Source organism: Tiliqua scincoides, chromosome 1, assembly GCF_035046505.1.
Source record: "Tiliqua scincoides isolate rTilSci1 chromosome 1, rTilSci1.hap2, whole genome shotgun sequence".
NCBI lineage: Eukaryota > Metazoa > Chordata > Lepidosauria > Squamata > Scincidae > Tiliqua > Tiliqua scincoides.
Window position 1 is genome coordinate 140,377,707 of NC_089821.1, and position 27,965 is coordinate 140,405,671.

At 39.8% G+C, this 27,965-nt stretch overlaps 1 protein-coding gene across 1 annotated transcript in view; it reads right to left on the reverse strand.

Moving 5' to 3' along the window:
• VPS54 (VPS54 subunit of GARP complex) overlaps positions 1-27,965 on the reverse strand; it is a 53,984-nt gene that overhangs the window by 16,482 nt on the left and 9,537 nt on the right. Inside the window, exons 5-17 of the mRNA XM_066638930.1 lie at positions 26,103-26,344; positions 23,753-23,831; positions 21,975-22,009; positions 20,751-20,882; positions 18,867-19,252; positions 14,416-14,542; positions 12,752-12,859; positions 9,809-9,864; positions 7,976-8,072; positions 6,702-7,042; positions 6,023-6,152; positions 3,593-3,774; positions 1,354-1,466 (exon numbers count right to left, since the gene is read on the reverse strand). Of these exons, the coding sequence (XP_066495027.1) occupies positions 1,354-1,466; positions 3,593-3,774; positions 6,023-6,152; positions 6,702-7,042; positions 7,976-8,072; positions 9,809-9,864; positions 12,752-12,859; positions 14,416-14,542; positions 18,867-19,252; positions 20,751-20,882; positions 21,975-22,009; positions 23,753-23,831; positions 26,103-26,344 (2,028 nt within the window). The remainder of the gene's footprint in view (positions 1-1,353; positions 1,467-3,592; positions 3,775-6,022; positions 6,153-6,701; positions 7,043-7,975; positions 8,073-9,808; positions 9,865-12,751; positions 12,860-14,415; positions 14,543-18,866; positions 19,253-20,750; positions 20,883-21,974; positions 22,010-23,752; positions 23,832-26,102; positions 26,345-27,965) is intronic.

Genomic DNA, 27,965 nt, shown 5'->3' on the forward strand with positions numbered 1-27,965 from the left:
GTGGTATTCCACACAAAAGCACTTCTTATCCTCTCTATCCATTCAAGTGAATACAATTTGCTTCATTTAAACATCTTGAGATGTTTTCTTCTTCCAGCCCAAGTCAGATCAGCTTGAAGATGTGTGGCTTAAGGATGTCATTAAGACTTGCCAGGTTTTAAAAGGTGAAAAAAGTGAAGTGACTATTCCAGATTAGAAGAAACACGATTAAAACCCTTTACTGCTAATTTACTTCAACATACAGGTAGGGCCTTGGAATCACCAGGGATCCACCAGGGACACAACACCCCTCCGCAGATACCAAAAGCCTTGGATAATGAAATCTGTGGTTTCAGTCCCTTTAAAATCTCTGAAGATGACTGGAGCTGTTCTACCCTTGCCCCTGGAGGGCTTTCTGAAGCCCGCAGAGGCCGCGCGTGTCGGCCCGTAGCCTCTGGGCTTCAGAATGGCTGAAAAAACGCTACTTTTGGTTTCCTGAGAGAAACTGGAACTGATGTTTTTAATGCTTTACAAGGCATTAATATAACACAGGCTGAGACTAATTATTCGCGTGGGTTACATTCCAAGCACTCACGTAGATGGCAAAAAGCTGCACTATAGCAAATCAATTTAAACAACAAAGTTTCTTTGCTCCAGTGATTTAAAAACAGCCTTGCTGACCTTTTGACTCTAAGATAAGAGTCATTAAGAAGACAATCCATCAAACAGTCCTCCTCCAACCGCTTCACTCAGCCCCTCCCTTCACCAAAGCAAACGTGCTCAGGGGGAAGGGAGGGGCCGGTGGAGAGAGAAGGATTGATGGCTGCCCTCTCTCTCTCATTAAGGAGACTATTGTTAAAGGATTGTTCAGTTTTTTAAACTGATTTTAAAGGGGTGCATTTTCCCCTTTTCCAGGGATCAGCACATTCCTTCTCATTTGCAGGGGCCATTCCTGTTGAGACAAATTCGTGTATAAATAGGCTGGACCTATACCTTATAATGCATTAAAAATTTCATTTCTGGTTTTCCTCTGGAAACCGGAAGCAACGTCTTTTCAGTCATTCTAAAGCCCACAGAGATTGCGGGTGACATGCATGACCTCTGCGGGTTCCAGAAAGCCCTGCATAGGCTACCATAGCACAGCTCTGGTCACCTTCAGAGGTTCAGGTTGGGGTAAGTTTGGCTCAACGCAGGTACAAGGAATCAGCATTGAGCAGATCTGAAGATATAAAATCCGCAGATAAATAGGCTGCACCCATGCTAACTCTTTAGCCACTGTGCTTAAAATTGAAATAGCTTCAAAGTAGTCTTCTAACATTCTGTGGTAACATGATAACACTGGAATAACCAGAGATACTGAGACAAAAGACCCACCTCGTACTTTTTTTTCTGGCAAAGCAATTCTGCCATCTGATATAGAATCAACAAGATCCTGAAACTCTGCCGGAACATCAGCTTGCTTCCAGCGCTCATTGTCTAGTAGAAGGCTATTGACAAAAATAAAAGAAAGGAGATTAACAAAACAACACGCATTTCTGAGGTATCTCATGTTTATACTGGTTTGAACTTTATGGGCTAATAAAACATTCAATTGATGCAGAGATTAATTAGTGGTTGGCAGATTCACAAGACAGGTGCAATGGTGAAATCTTCCTGAGACAAATGACAATCTAAACTAATGAAACAGGATGACTATAAAGCCTTAGACCCAATTCACATATCCCGTAACCTATGGGGATGGTCACTTGTAACAAAATCACACCGGAAGTCATTTGTGTGATAAGTGAAATGGCTTACCATACAATTTGGCTAATTTAGCAACATCACTACCATCCTTTCCGAGGGCATCACAACTGTAGCACTAGAACTGGCTAAACTGTCTAGGAAGTCAGCTGCCATATGGCACAATAGCTATGCATTTACATTATAGGTAGGGTTATTGTTATTATATTATATAATATTATATTATATTATTCAGGTTATTATTATTATTATTATTATTATTATTATTATAATATATGCCCATATTATTTACCATCCAAACCAGGACACTTTTAACATAAGAACATAAGAACAGCCCTACTGGATCAGGCCATAGGCCCATCTAATCCAGCTTCCTGTATCTCACAGCAGCCCACCAAATGCCCCAGGGAGCACACCAGATAACAAGAGACCTCATCCTGGTGCCCTCCCTTGCATCTGGCATTCTGACATAACCCATTTCTAAAATCAGGAGGTTGCGCATACACATCATGGCTTGTACCCCATAATGGATTTTTCCTCCAGAAACTTGTCTAATCCCCTTTTAAAGGCGTCTAGGATAGACGCCAGCACCACATCCTGTGAAAGGGAGACCTAAAAAATTTAGGATCAAAACCACATCCTTTTGAGAGTGAAAGGGAGACCTAAAAAATTAATCAAAATTACATATTGTTTTGAAATGCTCATTCACTAACCAAATAAATTGCCTTTATGAATAGGCGGAAAGCAGTGTACCAGATACCAGTGTGACAAGACAAACAAGAGGAGAAATCAACCCAGACTGAAGATACTACAGAAAAAGAGTAATAGAATTAAGAAAAAGGAGGGGAACCTTTATGAAGAGGCAGACAGCAAAATACAAGACAACCATCCAAGAAGGGAGAACAACCAGACACAAAAATACAGAAAGAGAAGGGGGGATGAACTGCAAAAAGGAAAAGCAAACCACAAACTCCTCCTACAAAAAAGAAGAAAACGATTCTGCTTCTGAAAACAGAAAAGAAAACAGAAAAGAAAACAGCCGAAAAGAAGGCAGCAGCAAGGAAGCCCGAAGCCTCGGCTGAAACGGAAAGAACATGCTGGCATCCTCCATGCACCAGAAAAGCTGCCTGAAAGCCATAAGACCAAGGAAGCAATACCGCTCTGGACTGAAATAGGGCTCTGCTTATAACCTTGTAAGCCTGGCACCAATTGGGTGCAATGCTTGGCACCATGGTTTTAATTCCGAGACAAAAGAGAAACCAGAGGGAACACTACAACAACATGCAGTATCTGGGACTATCCCTTTCAAACTGGGACATCTGCTTATCCTAATTACTAGTAACCACCTATATGGATCACATGTATAAACTGGGCCTCAGATGAAAGATGCACAGATGATGAGAACATGGAACACCTGACTCAAAGAATTTAGCGGACCAACTACATAAAACATAATACAATAAAACTGAGACAATTGTCAGGTAACAAACACATTTTTTTAGTTCAACAGATAGGGAAAAACTTTTCCATAGGTCATCTGGGAAACAAAAACATGAGATGCAAGCCAAAGAACAAACAAGCCCCTGTTGTACCCTTTCAAAGGCCAGGATCAACTGACAGCTTAGCCAACCCAGTCCAGAGTATAAAGACAATAGTAGAAGCCTGAAGTCTTCTGCCTGCCAGTTCCTTGGGGACATTAGGCATTGTGTTCAGTAATTGGGCAAATAGTACAAGCAAAAACAAATCAAAAAACCACTCTCCCCATAAGAGTGCCTTTAGCACTAAAACAATTTTTAATAAATTTTACTAAAGACTTTTAAAAAGATACAGCAAACTGTATCACATTAGAACATTTATGCATAAAAGATACCTGAGTTTGGTTTTTCTTTCCTCATGGAATCGGTTTACAAATCGATTAGCTTGACTCTGAAGTGCACCACGCAATGACATACTCTTCCTACCACAGATTTGTTCCGTATCTAAGATAAAAGTTTCCATCTGCCGTGAAAGGGCAACAAATTCTGTAGAATTCAATTTCTCCAGGAATCCATCCTGAAGACAAAAGATGATGAAATAGTATTATGTCAGTTTTTGGCATACCCCACCCTCAGGGCTCAGAAGACTACAAGGAAGGGAAGCCCCATTAAAAAGCCTTCTCCCTAAACATGTTAACTTCACATACTGAGGAGGAAAAATTTTTATCCAGTCAGTATTTTACCTATCACAGAAGCTCAAGATCTTTATAGGGAACTATTCCATTTTATCCCCCCAACAGTCCTTTGAGTCAGGTTAGGCTGAGAAGGTATGTTACCAGGCAGCCGCATGGGGACTTATTTAATAAATGTTTCCCTGGAAAACGACGCAGGTTCCAAGGAAAATGTAGCCTCTCCATGATAAAGCATTTTGAACTGGTTGTACGTTAGTGCTATGCAGAGAGAAGGGATGCTCTCCTTTTAAAAAAGAAACTAGAAGTTTGATACTGAAATTCACTGATAAGGAGGGCCCACTGTACTCCACTTATATAGACGTACTTTCCAGCTGCTCATCCAAGCACACACACCCTTTCCCTACATCCCTCCTCTCATCTTCTGCTGTCACCATTGCAATACATTCACCTCTCCTGCTTGGCATACTGTTCTTTGAAGTTCTCCTTGGATCAGCATGTGCTTGTATTTCAAGATAGAGGGGGGAGAAGAAGTGTGGGTGAGAGGGGAAGGAGACATTCTCCCTTCCGTTCTCCTCTTTCATTGCACAAGTCTGAGAAGCATAGACAGTGATAGCAGCAGATGCGCACTGTCAGACATCTCCAAGGGTCATGTGACTGTGGACTGCTCTGCACACCAATAGCATCCACTCTTCTGTTGGCTTTCTGCCAACCGGTTATTATTTATTTCTGTATGCTTTTAGATACAGAGCATGTTTATTGGAAAATTTACATTTTTAAGGGAGCAAAGTCGTTGTTAAATGGGGAGCATTAACATCATGGCTTCCTTGTCCCCATGATAAACTTGCACAAATGTTTGAAAGCCCAATCCTGGGCTCAGTGCTGCAGCTTTGTGCCGCCGCACACTGTCGCAAACGTGCCATAAGGCACATTTGCGAGCCTCACCACCAGGCTACCACCTGTGCTAGCCCAGTACTGACCAGTGCTGGGCTAGTGCCAGGTTAGTGTCAGGTAGGTGCCCAGCCTCTGTGGCTCGGCAGTCTCATGGACTGCAGAGCTGCGGAATGGTAAGCGGGGCGGGAAGGGGGGCTGGGAGGAGGCATTCCGGGGAGGGGGGCGGCTGGCGGGGGAAAGGTGTGCTCGAGGGCGGGGGTGGGGCAAGCGGGAGGTGTGCCCGGGGAGGGGGGCGGATTCATGGAGCTCTGCTCCACTGGATCTAAGGTATTTGTGTGGGGCTCAGTGCCCTACATGAACACCTTTACCGCCGACCTTTTGGTTGCTGCTTCCCTTACCCAGGAGAAGGGGACAAAAGTCCCCTTCTCCCAAGGTGCCACCTGAGGTAGCCTGGGGCACACAGGATCCGGCGGCAGCCATTCTCGGTGCCGCTGAGGCTGGCCGCCCGGGGCAGCTCAGGATTGGGCTGCCCGTCATCCAATTGCTTCGTCACTAGGGCTGTGATGCTTTGTCACTGGGGCTTCCCCTATATTTGTGGAGCTGGTTCTCTTGCAAACGAGCTCTAAATTTATAACTTTGGCTAACTCCCCACAATCTTCTGTTGTGGTCAATGAGAATAAAGCTGCTAATTTAAGGTAAGAGGACACGATTTCATTACTGGGCTGCATCAGACTCGGGTAAATTAATAGAGATTTGTGTAGTTTCAGCTCCTGAGAATGGTGAGTTTTTCTGGGAGTGGACAATGGTTACTAGTAAAAGTGCAGGGAATTAGGTCAGTTTCAGTTCCCCAGGACAGCAAAGCTCTAACATTTCTAATCTGACATAAATTATCACGTTATCTAAACCAGCCTCTGGCTTTTAACTGTTCAGCTGAACTGAGATCCAAACCAATAACTTCAGCTAAACTGCACTTTAACTGAAAGCTATGCTTTAGTATTAAAATTTACTTTTCCTCTAGCTAAGTCTGCACTTAGTGGACCTGCATATTAATTTTATCTCTTCAAAACTGGGTTTAGATTGTTGTGGCTGAGGTTTACTGCAGACAGTCATGTCATAACTGCTGAAGCTAAAGAGATGCAAATTTCCAGATAATTACCTACCTAGGATTCAGCTTTCGGCACAAAATGCTTTTGTTTCAGCAACAGTAAACAATTAAATAAATGGTATTTGCATGGAACTTACTTTTGCTCTAGCCATGAGGAACTTGACAGACCGATCATGGCAAATGTCAGAGGCACTGTACAGCAGATCCTGGATATTATTTGCTAATCTCCCAAGTTCTAGTTCAGAAAGTTTCATGTCTTCACCAATCCTGAAAACAATTTAAAAAACAGTTTACTTATGAACAACTTTCTGTGGTAGTTAAAAACCAGTATAGAAATACTTCTATAAAACAGATAATTCATTCACTGGTGAATGTACACTCTGAGATAACCCTCTTTTTTGTTGTGTAATGTACATAATGAGCACTAGATGTCTGCATGTCTGTCTTAAGTATGGGGCTACCACTATATTGTGGAGAGCATCTTTTAATTGTTCAAATTATATAGTACTGTCAAAACCAAAGAAAAAATCAAGGTAATGGCACAGAATGCTGTAAAACTAATGTTTGGCAATAGATTTCAGGGTTAGGATCGCTTCTACTCAGACTGCCCAACAAAATGCACCTAAACTTAAAATGTGTTTTGGAAATCATGTTTTTAGTTTCAGAGTTTGGGAGAATATTTTCTTTCAGATCTTCAGATTTGCAAGCAATGAATTTGCACTGTTGCTGGTTAGAATAATTTCAGCTCCAATTTGAACAGAATGGAGATGTGTCAGCTATTGAAGCCAGAATCAGTAATAGTTCTTTACTACGTACATGAAATCAATTCCACCAGGCGTAAGACTGGATGAAGTGTGTTCCTTGCTTGAGGAAGAGTCAGTGGTACATTCAGGCTCAGATACAGAGTCACTGCTGCTAGGTTCACTGTCTGGAGAAAGGTTTCTCTGAGAGAGAGAGTCACTTGCTGCAGGTGGAAGTTCCTCTTCACTGAAGGCATCACTTATAAACATGCCCTCATGAGTCAGGTAAGCCACTTCTGTGTCTATGATACTGTCTTTTGCAGAGCTCTTCTGAACAGAAACATTCTCCACCTCCTTGCTCCTTTGGTTCTTATCTAGAACCAAGAGAACAACCCTTCGGATGACATTCAGTGTTGCCTAGAATAAAATACAGTGCTGGTTAAAAAAAATGCAGGTTATGCTGAATTCCTTGAAATATATATATTTTAGCAAGGTTATTTCTATGTTTTTAACTTGTATCCAAACACGTAACATTTCTGAAATGCATATTCAATTTTACAGGATTTGTCATGCCTCAAAACATTACCTTCTTTTGCTTGCTAATTCATTAAAACTAAATACATCTTAAGTGTATTATTTCACCATATTCCACAGATAGGATAAGTAATAGTGTCTTGGATTCAAAGAACTGTGCGCTCAAGGAGAACATGTTTTAGTGCTGTTCTGTGAACACTCCCACAAGCACTACAGGGAGATTTTTCACCAAAGAGCAACACAATTTTTTGGTGGTTGCATTACAGTACAGGAAGCATGGTGAGTAAGGAACATGTAGGCTGTATCAACTAAACTCTAGAGGACCATAAAGAGTTTTTCAAGAGAATCTGGGGAAATGGAACTTGGGCTTCTCAGGATTTGGAATCACTTTTTTCATGCAATACTCCTCCTACAAATCAGTAATAATGAAACAAAAAACAGCTTATTTATTTTGACAGATTAATGCCATACAACATGTTTCCCCAAGAATCATCTTGAAATGAATCAATTAATGAAATAATGAATTAATGCCTTAGAACAAGCATAGAAAGATAAACAAAGGACTGTAACAAAACCAGAGAAAGTAGAATAATCAGCAAGAAATATTACTGCTGAAACATCCACTGTACTTTCCTACTTGCAAAATAGCCAATCCACATTCATCACAGCATAGCTTGGAGTTTGATTACCTATAATGGTATGTAAATATGTAACTCATTTTGGAGCCTACAGTAAACCAGGGTATATTACCAGAAGCTAATGCTTCTGTTTACAAGTGACTATGTAAAAAGCCTTTATAGAAAATAGTCATCTTACCTTAATTCGCTTCAGAAAGATAATAAAATTAGAAAAAATATTCTTCAGTAGATCAAACCACTGTGGAAAATTCATCATCCTCATTTGATCTGCAAGTCTATAAAGAATACCATGATATAATAATTATTTTATTTAAACTCCAGTTTAGCTCTCAGCTTGTAGGCTGGCCTTCATCAGCCTTTTGTCAGCTCTATTCTCAGCTTCAGTGTATAATCTTTAAAATGGCAACATGATGATGAAGATGGATAAAGATGGATAAATTGCATTTTCCTGGTTTACAGTTTCAGGAATATGACTTTTCCAGGTGTCAGAATCTTGAGGAAGGGGGTTATAAAAAATTTCAAAATCTTGCATTAAGCATCAGAACTGTGAAGGATCTGATTGATTAGAATTTAAAACACATTCCTTTAAGAGTTAACTGTACCAATCTGTTTTAATCACTTTTAAAGGAATTAATTACTGCTCTCAAGCAGAACACACAAAATTGAGGCTTATGGGGATTCCTTATTGGAGTGAGGACAAAGAATTCACTTCTGTAATAAAATACACGTAATTAAATCCATTACCAGGAAAAAGAATACTGAGAAATAACAGACTACAGGTTGAGCCTCATTATTTGTGTGGGTTCCCTTCCAAGCACTCACCTGGATGGCAAAAAACGCACTATAGCAGATCAATTTAAAAAACAAAGTTTCTTTGCTCTGTGATTTAAAAACAGACTTGCTGACCTTTGTGATGTAAGATAAGAGTCATTAAGAAGACAATCCATCAATCAGTCGTCCCCTTCACTCAGCCCCTCCCTTCACCAATGCAAAGTGATCACCTTTCTTTCATGTGCACAGGGAGAAGTGAGGGGTCCGCTGGAGAGAGAAGGATTCATGGATTGTCAGCCAGCTGCCCCCCCCCTCATTAAGGAGGCTATTGTTAAAGGACTGTTCAGTTTTTAAAACTGATTTTAAAGGGGTACATTTTTCCCCTTCTCCAGGGATCAGCACATTCCTTCTCATTTGCAGTAGCCATTCATGTTGAGTCAAATCCGTGTATAAAAAATCCATGTATAAATAGGCTGGACCTGTAATAGACAATTGGTCTTTCAAAAGAATTACAGGTTGGGTATCCCTTACCCGGAGTTTTGAAATACATTGTATTTCAAAAATCATAACTTTTTTTAACACTGACATCACAAGTAGTAAATTCCACCCGATTTCATGTGATGTGTTGCCAAAATTATTAAAAATATTGTATAAAATTACCTTCAGGCTATGTGTATAAGGTGTATACACAAATAAATGAATTTCATGTTTATAATTGGGCCCCATCCCCAAGATCATTAGGTATATGCAAGTATTTCAAAATATGGAAAAATCTGATATCCAAAATGCTTTTGGGCTTAAGTAATTTGGATTAAGCTGCCCAACCTGTATAGCCACAATGCCTCTTTATAAATCCTTTGTGTATCCGAGATGAACACAAATATAATATTTTTTAAGATACAAATAAGTTTCCTAACCAGAAATAAGAAACAACAGGGGCTTCTATTTTTACTTTTCCCAGCAGTTGAGACAAAAGATTTAATCTGATCGACTAGGGGCGCAATCCTGGGGTGCCCTTGCGCTGGACCAGGAGGGTCACAAACGTGCCGTAAAGCAAGTTTGCGCCTCCTCTAGAGTTGGCTGGGCTGGCGCAGACATGCACCAGCCTGTGCAAGGATTAAAGCAGTGAAAAGCAAGCTGACATAATTAGCAAACAATTATTCACAGATAAAGAAGCAAATACATCTATGTAACTTTCTGCAAAAAACAACATAAAGCTGTAGGCTTATACTGTACTTACTTAACAATTACATCTGTGTCTATTTCTTCTATCTGTGATACTGTATCAACCACACACTGCAAAATATAAGAGAAGTATCTTAGATTCTCCCCCAAATATAATTCCTTCAGCATAATTCCCTGTGGGCACAATCCTAACCAGGTCTACTCAGAAGTAAGTCCTATTTTGTTCAATGGGGAAAGTGCGGTTAGGATTGCAGCCTGAATTAGTTAGGCTGGGTAATATCCTGAAAGAGTAGAATAAAAATGTGTGCATGGGAAATCTAGGCCCTGCTTAATATTTGCAAATATTTGCTTATTTAACTTGATTAAACTTGCTTCTACTATTGTAGGAGAATAAGGGCGCAATCCTATCCTGCGCTGGAACAGGCAAGCCAAGAGGCTTGCACTGTATCCAGTGCAGGATTGTGGCCATAAGCAGCTCAGCCAGAGGCAAGGGGAAACATTTCCCCTTACCTCTGGGTAAGGCCCGCTGGCACCTTTGGTTCTCCAAGGACTTGCGCCACTTCTTGAGGTGGCGCAAGTCCAAGGAGAGCGGAGCGGCTTGAAGCCCCTCTGTTCTCCCCAGAAATGGGGGTTGGGATCCAGCATAACTGGGTAATAACTGCTGGATCCCAGCCCCACCTCCCGCTCCCTGTCCACCCATCCCCGGGGCCATCCACTGCCTGCCCTCAGCAGTAGCAAGCCTGCCTGCCTGCCAAGTCACCTGCTGGCTAGCTGCAATACAAAGCATCTGCCTGCAGAAGGATGCTGTTGAGAGAGGTAAAGCATGGCCAGCTGGAGTGTGACACTGAACAGGGTGAGTTCCTCTAGACTTCTCCTGGCTGCCACAACACCCCTGAACTGCCATGACCCCCTGAGCAACTCACAGACAGGATGAGGAGATGGTCTAAGCTGGATATTTGATAAAAAATTTATTGCCTTATAGGTGAGTCTTTATGATATTTTCCAACTTTTTCTACGAACTTTCACATTCACAAACACATTCGCACATGGGGGGGCGATCTTCCAGCCAGTTCTTAAGGTCTTTCACACACACACACCTGCTCACCTGTCTCTTTGCCCTTCCTGCTTCCCTCCCTCCCTCTGGCAGCAAGTGCTGCCTGGTCACCCACCTGCCTGCCTGCCTGCCCACCCAGCCATCCTCCCTCCCTCCCTCCCTTGAGTGGCTTGTGCTGCAGCCTAGCCAGCCACCCGCCTGCCCGCCCAGCTGCCTGCCAACCCTCCCTCCCTACCTCCCCCACTCAGGCAGCTTGTGCTGCAGCCTGGTCACCCACCCACCCTTAGAGTAAAGTAAAGTCTTAGAGTAAAAGGCTTAGACTAAAGTCTAATGAACACCAAAACATGAAATCTTTTTAACAGATTTCTTACCCAGCCACTGTATTCCAGTCTAGATAGAAAGGCTTATGTTGCCTCAAGATGGCTATTCAACAAGCAGACATGTTAAAGACAAGTTGCTTTTATTTGGGGATATATAGAATTGATCATGAAATTTTTAAAAGGCTAATATCTGAAGAACTGAGCAAGTGTGTTTGCTGTCATATCAAGACCTTCCAAAGGACATTATACTTCAAATCTTCAAAATTAGTACTTTTGGGCTGATTCATACTTCTGGGATCACAAAATTCTCATGCAGTAATGTTATCACTTGGGTTTCTCTGGGTAGCATTTGATCAGAATTGTCCACATTTCATAGGCTTTTGAAATCTAGTATTTTTCCAGATATGTGGTAAGTTTCACAATCTTTATAGAGGGGTAATTTTAGGTATATATACATTTGTGATACATGTGACTTATACTGGCTGTTCAACATTACGAGCTTTCATTTCGAAAGTGTAAAACTCTGTTTTGTATTATTTGAAAGGCAGTCAAAGATACATATTTCTTATCTGTCACCATGGCAACAAACTAGCTCTTCCCTTTTTTGCCTGCCTGCTCTATTAACCAAGAATGTTTGAAAGCCCAATCCTATCCAACTTTCCAGCACCAATGCAGCTGTAATACAGCCCCAAGATAAGGGAACAAATGTTCCCTTACCTTGGGGAGGCCTTCGTGATTGTCCCCCACTGCGGGACGTAGTGCACATCCTGTTGAAACAGCTGCATTAGCACTGAAAAATTGGTTAGGATTAGGCTGTAAATTTCTTTATCCAGAGGTTGAATGAGAGGCGATAAGAAACTAATTGGCTCTAATTCTGAACAGTGTCTATTGTTATAGAAGGTTCAGGAGTGTGCTTGGCAAGCCCTGCTGTCAATATGCTCTGTAGCTTCACCCCTCATTCTCCCCAGGGACTAGGATTTGTCTGAAGAGACCAATGCAATTACTAGGGAGAAAATCTCCCCACAACGAAGGAAGCAGGGCACCCAACATTCTAAATTATATGATATTCTAAGTTATATGATATTCTTTCCCCAGGGACAGTACTTCAGACATACTTGTCCTGGGAAGATATGAAGCATGCTGACGAAGTCACTTGCTGGCAGGCTTCTGGACCTGCTCTAACCATGGAAGCCCTCCAGGAAAAAGAATATATAAGCTTATAAAAAGGGTTCTCTGATACAAACTAGGACAGAGTGCCTATACTTTTAACCACTGTATAGAAGAGGGAATTTTGGCAGGTACAGTTCAACATGGAAAGGTTTAAAAAGCTGCACCTGCCAAAATTCCCTCTTCAATACAATAATTAAAGGTATAGGCATTTATATCTGGTAACCCTACTTACAAATCTCCCCAATTTACTTTTCATAAACTTCACCTTTTGCCCACCTTTAAGAGCCCCAAGAATATTGATACTGCAAAACAGGACACAGTAACACTGGAGAGATTTTAAAAGGGGTATGCCTAGGAATCTGAAATATCAGATGAAAAATACAATCTTTACAAAGTGCATGCATATATATAAGATGTAGGATGTTCCCAACATGTTATGTCAAAGAAAAATTACCTGTTTAATTATATTCTTTGCAGTGACAATAATTTCATCTCCATATATTTCAAAAAAATTCAGTTTCCTTTGTTTTAGAAGACCAAACACTAGTGATACAAGCCGTTCCTATTTAGAAAGAAAATAAAAATCCAAAGAACGTATGAAGGAAAGGTAACTGGGATTAAAAAGGCAAACATAATACAAACAAGCTAGCATACTGAATACTAAATAGGACAAGAGGGATAGTAACAGTCATGCTGTGAACTAATATGTAGATTGAAGTTTGATTCTGGACTGGCAGAAGACATTATAGAATCCATAGGCTACTAGACACACTGTGGAATATTATCTACAAATGTGATTATTGTGGAAACATTGAGGAAGAAGGACTGACGAACATTTACATGTGTAAAAACTGAGATGGACTCATCACAAAAGTCTTACTAGAGATTAGGATTCAAAGAGTAGCTTAAGCATGCCCATAGAAACTCTAAATTCTTCCTTTTTAGGGACAAATCCCCATGCTATATCACCATCTGCTGTTGAAACATTCCTCAAAGTTTGAAAAGCAATTTATAATATAACATGAAGATCTACCATTCAGAATGGAAGATGTCAAATATTTCACTAGGCCTGACCAAACAGTAATTTGGATCCAAGCCAGAGAGAGTATTATGGAGGCTGTATTCAGAACTCAGAGTGCTTCAGCCCCAAATTATGCTTTGACCACTAACTGTACTTGCTCAGAAAGGGAAAGAAGTTTTATCTTGGTTCCAGCAACTTATTTAGAAATGGTAAGAAAAAGCTATAACAGCAGCTCATCTAGCATACAAGGACCAGAGGCCAGTTCTATCCAACTTACCCAGTACTTTATGCATTATGCAATTTCCTAATTGACATTATGCTATGCATTTCACTTCCACTAGCAATAATATGAATTGGGGGCAAGGAAACACACAAGGTAACAACTTCAGCACCCATGTCTTTTATTATTGGTCTTTATTATCTGTATCTATAACTCTATTTAGACTTTAGGATCTGGAGCTGTCATGATACATGCTTTAAGAACCAGCATCCAAATATGTGTGTTTAGTCTTGAAACAAAACAAACAGATAGAATAAGTTCTTTAAAGCGCATGGATCTTGAATCTGAAAAATATATAACTTAATTCATTTAGAAAAACATATCAGCGTTAACATTTCCCAGCTGTTTAGCTTCATAGTTTCAACTACAATTATGTTCAATAATTTCAACAGAAGTTGTCAATGTACTATTATTAAACAGGAAATGGTGGTTTTTCCAAAGAAAGTATTTTGAGAATCAACAACCCCAAAACCAATAGACAGAAGCAAGTTCTGCTGAGGAAAATATAGCAGGCATACAGAGTTTAGACTAAGATTCTAATATTTGTGATTTTGAAAAACAACTCATTAGCATAAGGCTGAGGATGTTGTCATAACAGAGCTGAAAAATAATTAAGGTTACAATAGAAAATAATAGACTATACCAGAACAGAGTCAAAATTACGATTTATTAGTTAATAACGATATTAATACTAATACATCACTGTGACAATTAAAGTTGTATTGGTGCAAATTGGCATTTATGACAGTGAGGTTCAGTATTTGCTTAGAAAGAGCAGCTGTCTAGAACTATGCTTATTCAGTGATAAGTACTGTACCTCTTCCAGAACTTGACATTCTTCCTCCAAAGGTCTGTTTAGATCACTGCGAGCATAGGTAGAAAACTCTGCAATCATCATTTTATCTATTAGTTTTTCTAATTCACAAAGCTGCGATCCAAGATGTCTGTTTAAGAAAAACCATGAGAGATGCAAAATAAACAACACAGATTGAGGATCATGAAAGTTGGGCTAACTCTTCTGGTTCAACTATCATAACATGTTGAACAAGGGGCTGCCTCTCAAAACTTTTTGCAAACCACAGTTTTTCTAAGACAATAACTTGATAATCCACTGAACTAATACACAGAAGCAAGTTCCACTGAGGCAAATATAGCAGGTGCATAGGGTGAGACCAGCGTTCCTCAAACTGTGGGTCAGGACCCACTAGGTGAGTTGCAAGCCAATTTCAGGTGGGTCCCCATTCATTTCAATATTTTATTTTTAATATATTAGAATTGATGCTACCATGGTATGTGACTGCATCTGGGGAAATGTTACAGACCTGTACTTTTAACAAACTAGTATGTATATTCTGTTAACAATGATAATAAATGGGACTTACTCCTGGGTGTAAGTGTGGGTAGGATTGCAGCCTAGGACTGTTAAAAATTTTCCTGCTTGATGATGGCACTTCCGGTCATGTCATCACTTCTGGTGAGTCCTGACAGATTATCATTCTAAAAAGTGGGTCCCAGTGCTAAATGTGTGAGAACCACTGGTTTAGACAAAGGTTATAATATTTGCACCTTCGAAAAACTACTCATTAACATGCGGTAGGGAGGTTATATGTATAATAACATGGCTGAGAACTTGGCAGCAACATTCTGGACTAACTGGTAGAATTGTTTGAAAATGGTTTTATTTTTTCACAGATTTCATGAGAAGAAAAAAATGAAAAAGGCAGAAAGCCATGTTATGTGCTTTTATTCCAAGCTCTCGTTTTTATTCATTCTAAACACTTTAAAAGTGTACTGGGTAGGTAATATAGTGTCAACAAATGCAGTTACAATATTATTTCTAAAAGTAATATATTTTAGTTTCAGTAAAATATCTTAAACATATCTGTTTTGTGTTTTTATATGGATATTTTAAACATAAGATGTGATGTTTTTAGTTTTTAAGCAAAAAACCCCCCACCTCTACTACTAGTTACTGATAAGTGGGAACACATTTTGCCAACACTGACAGGGTTGCACTGACTTCCAGACTATTTCCAATCACACTTCAACACTCTACGTGGCTTGGGCCTTGGGTACCTGAAGGGGGGGCCTGCCTGTTCCTGCATCAAACTTGTCCACACACTGAGATAATCTTTGAAGGCCCTCTTCAGGTATCCTTACCCACTGAGGTGAGTTGACAGCAATGGGTAAGGAGGCCTTCTGAGTTGTGACATCTCATCAATGGAGTGCTATCCCCAGGGAGGCCCAGTTTGTGCCTACGCTACTATTCTTTTGGTACCAAACAAAGACCTTCTAATCTGAAATATTTTTATGCTGCCAATTTTATTGTACTGTTTGATTTTATATATTTTTTAATGTGAGCTACCCTGGAAATAGTTAAAGAGTGGTTCAGAAATTTATAAAATATAGAATGGATTACAGCTGCTATGTGGGTAGATCAGATTCAGATTCAGAAGCCTTTTATTGGCATAAAATCAACATAATACATTTAAACCATACCTAAAACAGCCCCATAAATCAAGCCAATACATTGCCCTTACTCACTTATACCACGCCTCCTCTAAATTAAATAAAGAAATTTTGCCACCTGGTTTGTACATTCTTCATCCTTTCCTAATAGCAAATGATGTAGCACAAGGTCCTCCAATCCATGTATGGAGGACAAAAGTGGCTTGAGCAAATGCAAATGCAGAACTATGTGGGTAATTTCTATACAATTAGTAACACAATACAAGATTCATATAAATAAATAAAACAGAGACTGTCTTTCTTTGAGATAGTGGAACAAGCATTGAGCCATTTGCTGGAAGAGATGTTCTGTGCTTTTTAACTTTCTTTGGGACAAAAGTTCATTTGAATTTCAAAGAATACCTCCAAAGCATAATAGAAAGAATTTCAAAAACTCCAAGGTAACTTAAAGATACACGTTTTAAAACTAACTAATCTGCTGCTCGAGCTCATCTGCATCGCTCACTATGAAGGCCTTCCACAACGCCCTCTAAAAATAGATGACTAAGCAGGAAACCATTTGGCTGATCACAATCCTCACCAGAAACTCACAGATGAGAATAACCAGATCAATGACCCAGGATTTCACCTCAGGCTTGAAGGAACTCTGAAGTTGAATTTCAATTGTCTTGCATTTGTGCTCTGTTTCCCACCTGGCAGTGCTGACTTTGATGGGGTTGCAGGTAAACAAGGAATCTGGTTATGGATCTTCTACCACTTATGAAGGAGAAAGGTGGCTCCACTCCCCTCCCCACTGAGATCTGTCTGATCTGGCCAAGCGAATGTCTGTTCAGATGATCTGTGAGGAGCCCACACAAACAAAGGGTGCTTAGTCTCTGTATAGTCACTTCCCAGCTTATAGTTCAGCAGTGCCAAGTCTAGTGGCAATTGCCGACCATCTCCCTCTGTTCCTGGAGTACAAACGCTCCCTTTATCTTATGCCTACCCTATCACAGAGACAGAAATGGGGCTTGTCACAGTGCTTCTGATAACAAGGGTAGGGCTTGGCACAGTGCTTCTAACAACAACAACGACTCACTGAACTATGGGATCTGATCAGTATACGCTATTACTGGACACAGGCAGAGGAGACTGAATTTCTCTCTCATCAGGAATTCCTCTGAGGAATTCCCACTGGGAACAAGACCTCTGGAAGGTCCATGATAGCCTAAATTCACTGGATAACATCTAGACAATCACTGAGAGCAAAGGGAGATGATCTCTGGCTGGCCCACACTACTCCTTGAAGACCATAGAGTCTGAGTTTGTCATATTGTGGCACATGACACACAGCACTGGCAACCAACACAATTTCAATGTCCATGACACAATTCCTGGCCTAGCAGTTATACTCCATAGGGAAAGCCTACTCCCCTACTGGAAACAGGAAAAAAAACTGAAAAGTTGTGAGAGTTTCCAGTTTCCAAGGAAGTCATGGCTTGCCTCTCAAATTCTAAATCATTTTTCATGACATTTGCTGTCTTTTAGACTCAGCATCTCTGGGACCTTCTATTTAAAATTATAGTTACTTTAAATTACAAATTATTCTTTTTCAAGAATATAAATATGACTACACAGCAGGTACAAAGTTAATAATTGTAAAGTCAGAAGGCAGAATTCAAAGTCAATGTTGAATTTGATTACCTCCAGATCAGAACTAGAGATGGAATGAACCACACAATCATTTTGCTATGCATCCTGAAAAGGCAAATTCCATACTATGGGCTATTAGGAAAGACAAAATTACCAGTAGCATAATGTAATTTATAGTGCACCTATGTACAATCCTGGTCACCACATCTCAAAAAATATATCAGAAACCAAACTGATTGAAGGGTTAAAGTATCTTCTCTACAAGAAATGCTAAAGCACTTGGGGCTTTAGAGGACTCAAAAGGAAAGGAGTTCCAAAGTTGAGGTGCTATTAAAGAGACAACCCTACCACTTGCATCCATCAATGAGCCTTTAGAGCAGGGCTGTCAAACTCATTTCATACAGAGGGCCGAAGTTAGCATTCAGGGCACCTGCTGAGGGCCGGAAGTGATGTCATTAACCAGAAAGTGACACCATTAAGCAGCTGATAGCCAGAAATGAGCACTTTGTTCTCATTAACTGCAAATGACAGAAGAGAAAATATGCAAATCTTGATCATATTTCAAGATATGGGAGAGCCCAATTTTTATGTGGGCTGCTGTTTCAGCAGTAACACCTCAGCCCTGCTCAGCAGCTAAGGGTCAAATAAAAAGCTTCTGGGGGCTGCATCTGGCCTTATGTTTAACACCCCCGCTTTAGAGCATCTGAAGAATTCAGAAGTGTGGCTTTTTTTCTTCCAAATCAGAACCCCCTCCAGGGGCAAAAGATCAGAATTTCCACATTTTCTAAATATTTACCTCTGTCACATAGGGCAAATTGCTGATTACACAATGTTAACCAGTTAGTTTTTTTCCCATTAAAATTCTTTCATTTCTTCTGAATTATCTGAAGCCTGAATTTAATCTGTGTGTTTATATGCTATAAAACTCTAGCATTGTAAGAATTTAGTATATATCAAGGTTAAGCCTTCTTTATTAAGAAACTTTTACCTCACTATGCTCGTTCCAGTCACTGCTATTTTTCCTAATGAAAAATGGAACTAGTAGACATTACTCAGAAATAAACATCTATAAGAACAGTAACAATTTACATGTGGACAAATACAACATCACAGCTCACTGAAATGATTCATAGTAACTTTACATATTAATTTCTAAATATCACATACCGGAAACTGAGAATGCCCTGGAGTTCCTGCTGTAGCACCTCTTGCGTTGTTGCTATTAAGTCCAAAGCGCCAACAAATTCAGAAGTGGACAACAATAGCTGTACAGTAGGTTGTGTTTGGTGCACAGTTGCCATTAACTTCAGTTTATTAAATGCTTTTATACAGTTATTTCTAGTTAGTGATAGCCTTAAAACTTTAAGAGATCCTTCACACATTACTTTATCAAAATGGCCTATTTTATCTCGAAGCATTTTTACAGCTTGGGAGGTTTTCCTGAGGTAGTCTTGAAGTTCATGCTGGGAGGTCATTGCATGAAAAAACGCTTCTGAGCGGAGGGAGATTTGATGAGCAATGTTTACTTCCACAATATCCAGGTAGTGGCTCAGCTTAAGAAGGTAAAAAAGAAAAGAAAAGCATCACACAGTAATATTTGTCTACTAAAAATGGTGTCACAACTGTAGACACTCCACAGCCTAACTAAGGTATAAACTATCCCAAATCTACTGAACACTGATAGTTTTAGGAAAATTAACATCTGGATAAAAACAATTGAGAGTCTCCAACATGAATCTGGGGGTGCACTTCAATTTTGTTGAACATATTGCAACTCTCTTGAAAGTCATCATACTTCATCAATGCCAACAAACATTTCAAAAGTAGCCTCCAAAGTATGAATCTGCAGAGGTGGAATTTACTTGCATGCTTGACAGTATTACACTCAGACAGTATCACTTGATAGTATCACACTAGTGGCTAGCTGTCTCCAGAGAGTAGTTGGGTGAACATATAACCAGAGACAAGATGTACACTATTCAACTTGCTTTAGCCAGCTGGGAGTAGGTCATAGCCACTCTAGTTCTGTTACTCTTTTGACTAGATCTTTTCTGCATTGTCATTTTACATTATTTTCTCTTCCACTGCTGGGCCTTCTGGCTTCTTCTTATTGTAATAAACAACATTCACACCCTTCCCTTATCACCTGCCCTTCTTTGATTTGTACCCATTCATATGCCTGGGCTGAAACATACATCTCTCTCTCCAGGAGCACATTTTTCTGCTGAGGCTTCTTTCCACCTTTGGTGACAAACATACCTGCTTAAATTCCAGCATGGACTTTTGTGCTGTATACTCCCCACCCATGTATTACATATTTTTGAGTTTTGTTTTGATCCATTTTTTTTCAGGTGCCTGATAGATTACTGTAATATTTATTCACCACTACTTTTTTAAGACATTCCTTTTAGGATTTTTTAAAAGGCTCTTTTAAAACTTCTTTGTGTGGGAAGAGTGGCTTTGCAAATGTCACAATGATCAGCATTCTGAATACAGCTTCTCTTTGAAACAAGGACCACACTGTATTTATTCAATTCACTTTGAACCATTCTACATCTCTTCCAGAAGAGGAGACTGTGCACAGCAGACTCATCTCTCCAGGTATGCCTGTCTCAGTGTTACACTTGTCAGCATTTCACACATGTGATGAGATGAGCTCTGATCATGAATTATGTTCCAATAAATATGTTGGTCTTCAAGGTACCACAGGACTCTGTTTTTTTCAGCAACAGGCTACCACTCTAATGGAGTTTCTGGACAGCTTTCTCGAAGAGCTGAATCAGAATTATATAAGCCAGGTAAATTTGTACTGAGCAAAGAATTTTGTTTATGTATATCTGATACAGAACACAAGCAACTTTGTTGACATCATATCCACCTCATGACCTGTACTACATCTGTAACATTATATTTACAGTTGTCAAAAACTAAGGCTAACAGAAATAACTAAACGCAGTGCCTGGAGCTCACCCCTTAATTATTCTTCAGTACGACTTCAAAGTAAGGTCCATTCTTCTCACTAAATAAATACTGATTATACAAATGGTTTACCTTCTCCTGAAGCAACTTTGAGGAAGCTGCATCACGATTTCCTTTCCCTCCAGCAGTATTAAAATGAGACCACGGTAATACTGCATTAAATGTTGAGGAATCTTCCAAGGCAAAATCTGGTTTCATAAAAATCTGAAACAATCAATCACATATTTTACTGCTCCACACCACTATCATTCTCCCCTCCCCAAAATTACATGTATAAACAGGCTTGTCCAATATATTTGCAAATAATGACTAGTGGCAAATATCATGTACAACTAGCTGCATAAAATGATCAAAATTATTTCAAAGAAACTCAAATCAGAACACAAAACATGGGAAACCGTAGACTTCAAAGGCTTAGCGCTGCGGTTTTCAAATTCGCCAGGAGTTTGAAAAGCGCAGTAAGTACTTGCAGGGGAGGGGAGGGGAGGGAGGCAGTGGGGGCGGGAGGAAGGCAGCGACGTGATTCCCAGGACAGCGTCGTTCAGGGGGCTGCAAGGACTGGGATGTACTCACCAGTCCCTGCAGCAGCCTTCCCGGGGTGCAGGGAGTCCTGCGCAAGCACATGCAGGACTACCCAGCCTGCAGAAAGCGAAAGTGGAGCAATCGCGCTACCACTGGCTTAGTGAAAATGAAATGTTTTTGATAAATGATGAAACAAAAACAAAGAAGGAACCAAGTTAATCTCTTGGGATAAGGAATTCCACATTAGAAAAGGCCCTCTCTTGTTCTCACAAACTGCACCTCTGATGATGTTGAGATAAGGGAAGGCCTCTTTAGCTGACCTCAGAGGATAGGCTACAAGGGGGAGGCAGTACTTTAAAGGTAACAGCAATCAGTGCAGTTGGTACAGAAATATCACATGATCACAATGCCTAGTGTCAGTTAAGCAAGCAGTAGCGTCCTGTACTAAGTGAAGTTTCTGGGTGTTTTTTTAGAGCAGCCCCATATTTACCTGGGAGTAAGCTCCTTTAAACACTGCAGGGCTTGCTTCTGACTACAAGTGCACAAGATAGCACTGAAGAGAAGAGCAGGACTATAGCAACCACTAATTTGGAACTGGCTAGCAAAGTCAGCCAATATTTGTGGAACACTGCCACAACCTAGTTTCAAATTTGGCTCCCTTTTAAAACTCTTTTAAACTGTGTACAGACTGGGGCAGGGGGCGGGGAGGGAGACTGAGATTATTTGACTATCATATGCCTCCTCATTATTGGCTGTGAAATACTTCCATCATACCTTAGGTACTTGCTCCAGATCTGTCCTGGATTTATCTAAAAATGAAATAAAAATAAAACGCCATGACAAAACATGAGATTTCACTGCATACCACTACAATACATTCTATTCAGTCACTGATTTTTAACGTTCACAGCAGACCTTCTTAACCTATAGGATGCTTCTGGATTCGATTACAGATTGAATACACAACAGAAAAGATCCTGAATTCAGCTTCTTTTTTTTAAAGAGAAGAAAGTTCCCAATTACAGCAAACCTTATCACTTGTATATTGAAGAGGGGAAAAAACTATCATAAAGAGTAGGCAGTGAGAAAGGCAGTGATTCACTCTACAGACTAGAGGACAAAACCAATTCTCCCCCAGACATGTTCTGATATTACCCTTATGGCATGGTAAGTGCTGCAGCACAGCTCCTTCCTGAACATGGATAACAGCAGACGCTCCAGGTCTCAAGGCAGGACACATGCAACTTCTCCGATCAATGTTGGCCATCCTGAATCTGGGCACTTGGTATAAGTTTACCAAGGACTCTTACAACATGTTCTAAGTCTTTTGGAAAATTCTTCACCAAACCAGGAAGGAGATGTACTGCAGTAATTTTCACATCATTAATTTCATGCCAGGGTATGTCCTAAAGGGAGAAAATTATATGAGGCATACAAAAACTGAGTCACTTGGTGTATTGTATTGGTGACTAATATGTATTGTATATGTATGTATATGTATATGCACTGGTGACTAATACAATATAGTTCGATATGAAAAACTGAATATTTGGAGGCAAGGCAGCAAGTACCTGAGGAGTAAGGAAGAATGTGCTTGTTTGGGGGACTTGGAGATAGCCCTGAGACTGAGATGGTGCAAAAGTCATCTCAAGACTCTTGGTTAATGGCTGTTTATAGGAGGATTTGGGGGCATGCCAAGGAGAATTGGTAAACAGGGTACTAGACTTCCTTAGTAGGTTGGTAAAAATTGTCACACTTTTTCATACTGATGCATATTCATTTTGAATGCTCTTCTGAAGTAGACAGCAAGCAAAATGAAGCATTGACTACCTCTTTGTCTCATCTAGCACACCTGATTAAGAGCACTGAAGGTTACAAAATCCATGACCACCACCTCATTTCTAAGTTTTGACTGTAGCAAATGCCACAAGGGAGGAGAAAGGAAGTGGATGGAAGGAAGTGAGACAATCTTGAGACACAGCACTAGCTTATTCTAAAATAAAAGGCAATTAAAAATAGAACATTTGAACGATGAAAGACGATAGACAGAATTTACCAATATTATTAACAGTATTTATATAGCGCTTTTCAACAAAAAGTTCACAAAGCAGTTTATAGAAAAAAATCAAATAAATAATGGCTCCCTATCCCAAAAGGGCTCACAATCTAAAAAGATGCAACACCAGCAGATAGCCATGAGAAAAGGCACTGCTGGGGTGAGGTGGGCCAGTTACTCTCCCCCTGCTAGCAATATTATTTATTTATTTATTTATTTATTTATTTATTAGTAGAATTTCTATCCCGCCTTTCCACTCCAGAAAGGAGCACTCAATATTATGACTTCTTCACTGACTGTATATACGTAGTAGTCCCAAGCAATAGCTATTAAATTCAGTGAAGCTACTTCAGAAAAATTGATGTGAAAATTTTGAAATGTCTAGATTTTCCAGTGTTTGGAGTCATTAAGCTACTGGCAGTGCTTTTGGCAGGACTAAGTATATATGCCTCATTAAATGGAACGGCTAAGAAACCAAAGAAAAATGCAATCTTACCATGAATATGTAACAGTGCCCTGTCAAAAGTATCTTTTGGAGGACAAATGGTTCTGCATTTCTCATGAATCTTCTCTCTCTACAAAACATGACAGGTAATAAAGAAATAAAGAAATGGTTTGGAAACCTAATTAGGTATATTTTTTTACAATGCTCCTTTAAGTTTCCTATGCAAGATGATACATTTTGCAAAATTATTTGGATAGAGTGAAATACAGAAAGCGGTTGTAGTATCAATAACTCACAATTGCTATCCTATTCATAATAAATTAAATTAGAAATAATGTACTAACCACCACACTTACCAAGACTTTGAAACTTTCTAAACATTCCTTGCAAGTTTAGTACAGAATTCCAAGATAAACTAGCTTCTCACATTGCCAGGATGTGCAACTCAGAAAAAATTCAAATATTTTAGATAGCTAGATATGTGCTATTAGATCCCCATATTTCTATACACAAGACCAGATAAAACGTGAAAAACCCATGTAGAAATGGGCATTTACCAAGGAATAACTGCACATTCAGAAGCTACTCCCCACATGGTTTTCCTTATCCATAAGTCTTTTGCTATGGAATATTCAAATACCATTTTCACTTTTCATTCTGTGAGTTCTGAATCTTCCACATGGGTTCTGAATGAATGCTAGGATGCATTCAGCAATGATATCTGTGGTTTTCAATATCTGTGAGTTTTGGGTTCTCAGAGGAGATGGCAAGCTAGACTGGTTCCCAGTGGAGTCGGCCTTTGTTGTTCTCCCCTTGTTCTCAGCCTTGTCTGCTTTAAAGGGAAGCCATCTCTCTGCCCCTTGCTTGTTTGTGGCAAACAGGAGACAGCAGTGAGAACGGTTTGTGCTTGATCTTTTGCATTGTGGATCTGGTTGGAATCTGAGGGGGAAAGGAGAGGGAGGAGAAAGGCCCCCTTCAGGACAGGACTGCAGACCAAGTTGCAGGGAAAGAAGCTCATAATTTGTTTGCAAACTACCACTTCTCCACTTGTATTGGTCTTCTTGCTGAAAAAGTCAGCATTAAATACAGAGCTTGCTTCCATTAGTTCAAGTTCAAGAACCATGTTCTTTCAAAACATGGTTAAAGACACAAGAAGACAGGGAAAGACAGGGAAAGCCATGGATGAGGCTGCCTAACTTCCAGAGCTCTTTGAAACACCACTGACTTGAGGTGTGTATGTTGCTCCCTGCTCTTGCCTAGCATTTTATTTTTAGCCTTTGCTGTGCGTGCACAGTGTTAAAGCTTCACGGAACAAACAGCTCCATCTGATCCTCAGTCAGAAAAAGCAGCTTTCAGCTCCTAAAAGTCATTTTCAGCTCCTTCCTCTAACATAAAAAGGGGACAAAAAGAGAGAGGTAGAAGAGGGGAAGAGGCAGGGAAAGTGGGCAATGTGGCACTCTGTCACTTCTTGCCTCAAGGACCCCTTAAAGATAAACAAGGTGGTGAAAGAAGCAAACTGAGAGCCAGCACAGCTCCACATGCTGCTGTCATTGAGTTTGGTGGGGTTTGCTCCCAGAAAAGTGTGTATAGGATGGCAGCCCACACACAGAGAGACCATGGTGGACACCCTTTTACCCCAGGCAGGCAGATGTGCTTTTCCATGTGATAAACTCAAGAACATCGTCCTATGTATACCTGCTTAGAAGTAAGTCCCACTGTGTTCAATAGGGCTTACTTCCAGGAAAGTGTGTATAGGTGCAGCTCAATGTGAAGGGAGTTGCCACTGCCCTAATCTGATCCCCTTTTTGCTTGCCTCTTAGCTGTTCAAAAGATTTAGAAAGAAACATTTTATTTATTGAAGTAATAATAATCAGAAAAAATTCCCTCAAACATTTATCTCCCTATATTTACACATGCTTACAAACTGCAGGAGTTGAGCTCTTTGCAGGGTAATTAGCAGTTACAGCATCTGATTTTGGAATAGCTTCAGGGCTTGACGCAATTAGTTATCTGATCTTTCCATCCCCCACTGGCGACCCAAAAATCAGATCGCAACCCAACAGTGGGTCCAGACCCGCAGTTTTAGAACAACTGATCTAGGAGGAATATTGATCTACTGTAATGCACATTGCAGAGTGAAAACTTCTTTTAAAATTTTGTTTATTCATGAGAATATCTGTGTAAGAGCATGTATGAATGATCTATGCATAAATTTGTAAAGCAAAAAAAATCCATAAAATTTTGTTAGGAGCACTCTGTAATAAAACACAATTAAATGAACCAACTTTTTTGGAGCTAAGCAATTTGCTAATAGCAGTAGAAATCATATGGGCTTTGATAAGTAAAGTATTGTATTTGTGGTAGAGCTTCAGAACAATACGCATGGGCGGTTTCTTTTTACCTGGACAATTTCCTGTTGGTATGTTACAAAATGTTCCTTGCTGATCTGTGGGAGGTAGAGTGAAGGCACGACTTCAATGTCCACAAAATCCTGTCCCCATGTTTTAGTGAAGAAATCAAATTCCCTTTTTGCTAACCGAGGATCATTTAGTGCTGCTGGAAGATTTACTTTGGAATGATAAATAGTCCACTTATTTTGATCAGAAACTAAAGATGGACTGTCACATAAACTGTTAGGATCACCTGAGAGACAAAATAATGAATATAGGTAAACTGAAAAAAAATACATTTCTTTAAGTAAGAATAACATGTCAGATTTGAACTATACCAATACCTAACAATGCAATTCTAGGCATATCTGCTCAGGAGTAGGCCTCACTGAGTTCAATAGTAGTCCCAAATAAGAGTGCATAGCAGCAGCAGTTTTCAAACTGTGGGTCGGGACCCACAAGGTGGGTCACGAACCAATTTCAGGTGGGTCCCCATTCATTTCAATATTTTATTTTTAATATATTAGACTTGATGCTACCAAGATATGTGACTGCATTTGGGGAAATGTTACAGATCTGTTCTTTGAACAAGCTACCATGTATATGCTTCTAACAATGATAGCCAATGAGGCTTACTCCTGGGTAAGTGTGGGTAGGATTGTAGCCTAGGATTGTTAAAACTTCCCGCTTGATGATGTCACGTCCAGTCATGACATCACTTCCGGTGGATCCTGACAGATTCTCATTCTAAAAAGTGGTGCTAAAAGCTTGAGAACCAGGACTGCAGCCTATGTTACATACATAGTAATATATTTCACTGTTGTCATGTTCCTTTTGATATTTAGATCATCCAAATCATTTCTGAAACATGCATAATTGGACATGATGGTCTTGCTCTCAGTGGGTGCTTACATAACTATTAGTGCTCAGTGAAGAACAGAATACTTTAAACACTCTCACACTGGGAGTGAGATAGACGGATAAAAATCCCTGTGCAGTGGGTCAATTCCGATGTCATAGAAGCCTGGCATGTAAACAATCTTTCTTTACCTTTTTAACAGAAAGTTCAGAATTAAGTGCCTAGAGGGCTAAAGGAAAGTTTGTTTCAGGCAATAACTACTACGATCTGAGTTTTTCTGATTGTTTTTGAATTTTGTGGCAAACATCTGAAAGTGTGAGTCATGGGAGATTGACTTGATCCTAGCGTCTCCCATGAGGGAAATCTTTCTTGACGATACAAAAGAGTATTGAGGAACTACCACCACTACTACTAAATTATGGTCATATGTGATAATATACAAGTAATATAGAGTATTAGTGTATACTTGTGAAATAAAAATACTGTTTTTGTTGTTTGTAAGAACACTCAGCACATCTTACAATCCACAATAATTCTTAATCAGAAATAAAAGCAGTTTGGTCAGACCAAACCCAAATTCCAGTTCAGAGATGTTTTTTCTTCAGTGAACCAGAATTGAACACAAACCCAAACAAAAGCAGTAAACTGTATATACGTTTTTTGGAAATGTAAAGTAATTAAGAACCAGTGGTCAATAGTTCTATATTAATACTGAGCAATACCAGGAAGGATTTTCCGAGTCCAATAACAGCAAGAGTATCAGCAGTGATAGGACCTTTAGGTACACAGGGGCCTCAATATAGCCTAAGGGTGCTACAGGCGGACGCTGACCCTTAGTAAAGGGGAACGAGGTCATTAAAAAGCAGCATTAATTTCAGTTATTTTCTCATTGATTTAAATCTATTACGGATTTGATATTATTGCATATGAAGTGTATCCAGATCAGTTTAAAGTGTCTGAACTGGTTACAAAACCACTTTTTAAAGTTGCAATGAAGAGCTAAAAATACTAATGA